The sequence below is a fragment of the Zerene cesonia genome, chromosome 20 (genome assembly GCF_012273895.1).
Source record: "Zerene cesonia ecotype Mississippi chromosome 20, Zerene_cesonia_1.1, whole genome shotgun sequence".
Lineage (NCBI taxonomy): Eukaryota > Metazoa > Arthropoda > Insecta > Lepidoptera > Pieridae > Zerene > Zerene cesonia.
In genome coordinates, this window is record NC_052121.1 from 9,968,421 (window position 1) to 9,975,893 (window position 7,473).

The following is a 7,473-nucleotide window of genomic DNA, read 5'->3' on the forward strand; positions in this document are numbered from 1 at the left end:
TGATTTTAAAATTAAACGAAAACATTTGTTTATAAGTTGAAAATTGTGTTTATTTTTAATGTTCGAATGGTACCTGAAAGATTTCTCCAACGAAGCATCATTTGAGGTGACAGTAACAATATATTTTCAGAACGCGATTTAACAATATTATGTTATTCACAGAGCGAGTAAGAGCACATTACAATATGCTTTATGTAACACAAGTCCATATTAATGAAATAATTTTACTCAAACTAAAATCAATGTCTACCATATAGCATTTCAAACGTATCTATCGGAGTTATAATGGCCTAACATTACTCGCGTTTAATATTACATATTCAATTGCTAAAATTACTCTCATTACAATTTCATGAGTGCTTTGGCAGAACGATCTAGTGACCGCAGGTATAGCCATTAATTAATTAGCAATAATGAAACGCGTCGCGGTCGAATCTACGGAATTGTGGGCGTTTCATGTTTTGTTTAGGATACTCGCTGAACTGCGACATGGCATTTTATAAGATATCTACTAAATTTGTTGTTAGAAAATAAAAAAGGATTGTGCGGTTTTATGAAACCATGGTAAGTGAAACATATTTTTTACATTAAATATATTTAACTACTGGTCAGCTGATGGAACTTTAGACGCCGCCATATTGGCCTCAGCTGCTCTGACGAGCGCCTTTCACCTTATCCCTACTCCGCGGCCGACCGTTTCGCGACATTGGATACATAGACCAAAAAATTCGAGATGATATAAGTTTCACTTTAATAATATTTTTCGATGACCCCATTAACATAAACCATAATAATCATATTAAGTTATTTAGTAAATAGGTAAGTACATATCTCCTCTTAACATTTATCTATTTCTTTTCCTTTGATCTAATCAATACCTTGATTAATTACCAGGTTATCTGGAAGAAATCGCTGCATTAGCGATAAAGCCGTTGGTAGCTATTGAGTGTGTTTATATTATTTTGGTTTCGTATGCTTTGATGCACAATAAATTAGCTTGTTTATTTGTTAGCTTTTCCCTTCCTTATTGCTTAACCGTATTACATCTATTAAACACTAAAAAGTTGACCGAAGGAGAGCTCTCGCTCTCCTCAATTGCCACCAACAACTCTCGTATGACCTAACCGTTGCTACTAGCAACAACTCTCGTATAACCTAGCCGTTGCTACTAGCAACAACTCTCGTATGACCTAGCCGTTGCTACAGTGAAACCTGGTTAAGTGAGATATCAAGGGACCTGCAATTTCGTTTCACTTATAGAGGTATTCCACTTACCCAGTGTCTCAGATATACAGGTATAAATCAATATCTGTCTCATTTACAGAGGTAATTGAAGCTCAAAATTTGTACTTACGTACTTGAAATTACGTGTGGAATTTGTGGGTAGAATAAGAATGAGTAAACAAACAATATTATCTCAGTTACAGAGGTTTATGCATATAAAATTTACTCGCTGTCTCAGTTATAGAGGTAACTATGATGATAAATCGAAAGAACAAATCCCAGATATAGAGGTTTACCTCGTCCCACTAACAGAGGTAATTCAGTGCCAAAGTGTTGGGACTTCACCATGAGTTCCAGTTATGGAGGTTTCTCACTTATCCAGGTCCCACTTAATCAAGTTTCACTGTACTAGCAACAACTCTCGTATGACCTAGCCGTTGCTACTAGCAACAACTCTCGTATGACCTAGCCGTTGCTACTAGCAAGAACTCTCGTATGACCTAGCCGTTGCTACTAGCAACAACTCTCGTATGACCTAGCCGTTGCTACTAGCAACAACTCTCGTATGACCTAGCCGTTGCTACTAGCAACAGGGTGACATGCCACTGACCGATAGATCGCCGCCGTAGAATGGGTGTATCACGAACGTCTCGTTCCCAATGTGGATGACGCCGGAGACACCGTTGCAGGTATGGAACGCAGCGGACGCGCCCGGGTAGTCCTTCACCGTGCCGTGGTAGTAGCAGTGCTCGATCTCCTGGAAGAGAAGGGGAGGAGGGGTTAGTTTTTAAATATTCACCCATAACGAATTGATTATTTCTCTATTTTGACTCCTTACAGCCGGTCCTACGGCAATAATTTATGGTATGTTTATTATGTGATACATTGTGATGGAAATGGTGGGTCGACTGACGGTGAGCGACTAAGCTCATAAAAATTTGGCAGAGACTTAGGGATGGGGAAAATATTGTTGGTGGGAATAAAGGAGTGGACTGGGAAAGGGTAAGCAAAAGGATACGAGCTATGATGTAGTAAATTAAGTACACACACAACATTAAACAAATTCACACGTAAAAGGTACGAAATAGTTTTGAAAACTATAAAAATATAAACTCCAGTTATGTTTAATACTCATTTAGTTTGTAGTGCGAAAGTAGTCTTCGTAATGGCAGTAGTCTTATAAATAATTTTACCTTCTGCGTCGTCACTCTACCGACATGCAAATTATACGCTAATATCCTATCCTACTACTTTATTAATTAATAAATGCGAAAGTTTGTAAGGATGTGTGTGTGTTTGACCCTCCTCTGTTTCTGCTCAAATTTTCAGCCAAATTGTTTAATCCGTTCTTGAGCTATAAATAGTGAGGGACAGCATTTTCTCTATCTATAGATTTTATCCCCTTGCGGGTGGAATTTATCAAAATCATTTTCTACATCTTAACGGATGTCTACGTCATAACATCTATCTGTATAGCAGTAGCATGCCAAATGTCAGCCCGATCCGTCGAGTGGTTTGGGCTGTGCGTTGATAGACACTATGTCAGTCAATCACCTTTGAGTTATATAATAGTAGCTGCGCCCCGCGGTTTCACCTGCGTAAGTCCGTATCCCGTAAGAATATTGGGATAAAAACTTCCCTATATGTTATCCCAGTTCTCCAGCTGTCTACGTACCAAATTTCATTGCAATCGGTTAAGTAGTTTTTGCGTGAAAGAACAATAAACACACACACACATACTTACAATTTTTCGCATTTATAATATTAGTAGGATAGTAGGACTAGCATACCTGGACGCGCTTGCTTTTGCTGAGTAACAATTAAAAATATTAAGATTATAAATTATTGGGATAATTAATCGAAATAAAAACTACCCTACATCTTAAGTTGGACCAAATTACACATAAAATGCCAAATTTCATCAAAATCGGTTGAGTTAGTGAAGTGTTCATTGGGAACATACATCATGACACTGGATTTTATATATTAAGATTTAGATTATCAATTGATTTTGATTCACATGCTAATAAAAATAAAAATATACAATAATACATTAATGATATCATCCCTTTGAATAAAATAAGCATCCAAAAAAAGGAATGTTTGTTATTCTAATCTCACCACATTTAGATATTGAATAAAGAATCCAGGAAAATAATTTCTTGCCTCGCAAGATATCCTAATTTGTCATTCAACAGTCGCCGTGCGGAGGCACCGTGTGGCCACGAAATGCGCGATATGTTATTAATTATTCATTTATCGTGATTATGTTCGTATAAATTAATGGGTAGGCATTTCATGGAAATATTTACTGTTACAAACGCATGTACGCGGTGACATAGGTATACAGATATGTGTTTTCATTTTGATATGTGTGTGTAAATGTTATTGTGTGTTTAATTTCCCGTGTTAGATAGCGAACTTATTAGCAGCAGCACACTGATATATTTTTTTTATTTATAGTGCATGTTATTTATGTTTATTCTATTTTACTTATATAAGTAACAAAGATCCATTTTGTTGGTAACAATTAATACTCACAAAATGTTAAACCTACACGTTTATGACTATGTTTCGTTTTATCTACAGATCAATCGTTTTTTATCGATTACTTATACATTTTCTGTAAGAACGTAGGACATTCGTATTCCTATAGACAGCTAATCATACCAACACGCAACCCACGGCCACTGTCAAATGTCGCAGTCCGTCACGGCCTACAGCCATCAGCCGCCGCCGCCCACACGTAAGCGCTCGCTGAAATGACTCCCGCGCACCTCCCGCGCACCTCCCTCGCTCTCCGTGGCCCGACGGGGAGCCGCGGTCGCAATTACGTTGTTTCTTTTCATTCGCGAGCCAAAGGAGCGGGACCGAATGAGCTTCTAAATCGAAAAGCCCCATTTATTCGCCGCTCAAAAGGATGCGAATATTGTGCTCGTAATACCATTTTGACGTTTGTGTTTCTCTCCCCCCGTTGTGTAGTGTAGTTATGTGGCTCCCGGCTTCCTTAGCGCACACACACACAAGCACACTATGATTTTGGTTGAGTTATTTTTTGAAGTGAAAACTTCTTTAGGCGCGTTGAGCGTTTTGGTAGAGGGTAAAATCCTCGGTTCACGTCACTGACATGCTAATGATAATATTATATCTATAGCTATAAAAAATTTCATATAATTTTTGCATATAGTTTTAATTAGTCTCAACTTAATAGTTCCGTTTTTACTTCTATCGGCAGTCCCACGACTGCTACTTTTTTTTATTATGGCAAGCGTATTGTTTAGCTGCGAAAGTGAATAAGTGTAGGTTATGGTATTAAATCGCGATAGAAATCCATTAGAGTCTCTAATTTCTAAAAGTTATATTAAACAGTAGGTATAGTTTAAACATCTGTAAATACATAGATAGATTGGATAGATCATACATTATTGTTCACACACACACACACAAAGACAGGATAAAGAACAGTTATATGTACTACTTAGTCTCCGAACTGCAAATGGTACGTTTATACTAATACTAGCTGCGCCCCGCAGTTTCGCCCGCGTAAGTCCGTGTCCCGTAGGAATATCGGGATAAAAAGTTGCCTATATGTTATTCCAGTTGTCTAGCTATCTACATACCAAATTTCACTGCAATCAGTTTAGTAATTTTTGCGTGAAAGAGCAACAAACAGCAAAGCTGTAGAGTATGCTTGTTCGCTTGAACGCGCTTACCGCAGGAACGGTGCGATTTGAAAAAAACCCTTCAATGTTAGATAGCCTATTTATTGAGGAAGGCTATATATCTTCACGCTAAGACAAATAGAAACGGACCACCAATAAAGAATATTTCAAAGTTGGTGGATTCATTTTCCTATTGAGAGCTTCTGCTGCGTCGCTGCGAGTTAGCGTTAGCCTGAAGTAACTAATTGTCGCGGGCGGGTGATAGTCCTACTAATATTATAAATGTGAAAGTTCACGCAGAAGCTATTGAACCGATTGCAATGAAATTTGGTACGTAGATAGCTGGACAACTGGAATAACATATAGGCACCTTTTAATCCCGATATTCCTACGGGATACGGACTTACGCGGGTGAAACCGCGGGGCGCAGCTAGTATTTTTATAATACAGATAGATAACATAACCTATACCGTATATTATAATGAAATGACCAGTCTATATTATGGTTTAATTGCTACAGCATTTAACTATATCAATATGATTGATAATATTATTCAATTAAGCCTGTCGGTCGGATGTCTGTCGGTATGGTAATATGCAGCCATTCACGGGACTTGATACACTGACAAATCCTAGAATACTAAAGCTATAGAGTTGTCATACTCTGGTTACAAGCACAAGAGTGGCATTGACTCGAATCAATATTATTATTAACTAGTTGCGCCCCGCGGTTTCACCCACGTTAGGCCGTATCCCGTAGGAATATCGAGATAAAAAGTTGCCTATATTTTATTCCAGTTGTCCAGCTATCTACGTACCAAATTTAATTGCAATCGGTTCAGCAGTTTTTGCGTGAAAGAGCAACAAACACACACACATCCTTACAAACTTTCGCATTTATAATATTTCTTTTTTTACCGACACTCCTACGGGATACGGACTTACGCGCGTGAAATCGCGGGGCGCAGCTAGTAAAAAAAAAATTGCAGACTTAAAAACTAAAAAGCAATAATAAGAGTTTATATAACAGTAATAACTATTGTGGCGACGTAAAGGGTGGGGCCACTTAGCATATGTTATGCCGACACGGTCGGCATAACGCTGGATTTTATGTAACCAATATTTAATAAATTTTCTATGAGAGCTGCTTCGCATGGGCAGAGCTGCCAACCCATTCACAATCATCATTCTACGCATGCAGCAAAGTCTTCACAATTAGATGCTTCCAGACTTAAACACATTTATACAATATACAGCAAGAGAGCTCGCAGGCGAAACCCTAACGCAATTTATTGCAAGGTGGAATCTCCCTCGCGCGATAATGTTATTGCATTTGACATCTATTAATCCCGTCTTTAAATGAAGGGCGCGGTTTTGGAGGCCGATTTTTACGCATGAATCTTCCCGCGGTCGCCTCCCCTACTATTTCTCACGAAAATTTAATTATAAGAGGCAACGTTGGACATTTCTTTTAGCGAAATTGCGACCTGGAATTAAGATGATAAAAAAATTTAATCAACCATATATTTTGTGGTGCGGACTATAAATTTTTCAATTTATTACAGGTTTAGGAATGTGATAGTACATAGATTGTTTGCAAGATGTTTTCTATGATTTTGAGCTTGTTGATGCTAACGTATTCATATATGCGTAAAATAATTATTTTTTAAGTTTGAGAAGAAACTAGCATGTTCCAGAAATGATCTTTTCATTTCAAAACTGCCTCACAAATTTTCCAATAACATTTAATCTAGTTATATGGAGTTCAATTTCTTTCGATATGATGAAATATTTTAAGAAATTGAAATAAAAAAATTACATTATATAGGCGGAATTCGAACCTGCGTCATTTCCCGTACCGTGGCAAACTCTGACCTATCGGCCATCCGTAATCCCAAAGTAACGAATGGTCGTAGCATTTATTCTATTCTTTAAAAATTCCTCAATTCGTATAATATATCGAACAACACATGAAGCAAAAATGAACGATTACCTATGTTTTACTAGTCTTCTGTTTTTAGAAATCATATGTATTCACTATGAAAACTATGTCATCCTTTATAGTACAACAGTTTCTACGGAAAAGTACCAACTGACATGAACGACTCATATGTCTATGATGTGTTGTGTACATAAACTTAGCTAAATTATTCATTCAACAATTGAAGTTCATCCGCTCTCCTACTAATATTATGATTGCGAAAGTTTGTAAGGATGTGTGTGTGTGTTTGTTGCTCTTTCACGCAAAAACTACTGAACCGATTGAAATGAAATTTGGTGCGTAGACAGCTGGACAACTGGAAGAACATATAGGCAACTTTTATATCCCGATATTCTTACGGGATACGGACTTACGCGGGTGAAACCGCGGGGCGCAGCTAGTTATGTATAAACTAAATGTGATTTCAATAGGTACGACTAATCGCAAGTTATCGTTTAAAAGTGAGATCTATGTTGAAAGCAATAACGTATATTATAACATTTGCATATATTTTACGCCCCCAAATTGTAGTTCCGAACTCCTAAAACCATCTAAGTCTACAAATACTTTCACGAATCGATGCATGGTGGTCGCGACTAAATTGAT

At 37.5% G+C, this 7,473-nt stretch overlaps 1 protein-coding gene across 1 annotated transcript in view; it reads right to left on the bottom strand.

The window, feature by feature from the left end:
- Positions 1-404: 404 nt before the first annotated feature.
- The window catches only part of LOC119834893 (disintegrin and metalloproteinase domain-containing protein unc-71-like), a 316,054-nt gene continuing 308,985 nt past the window's right edge, over positions 405-7,473 (bottom strand). The window contains exons 10-11 of the mRNA XM_038359411.1: positions 1,835-1,981; positions 405-482 (exon numbers count right to left, since the gene is read on the bottom strand). Of these exons, the coding sequence (XP_038215339.1) occupies positions 405-482; positions 1,835-1,981 (225 nt within the window). The remainder of the gene's footprint in view (positions 483-1,834; positions 1,982-7,473) is intronic.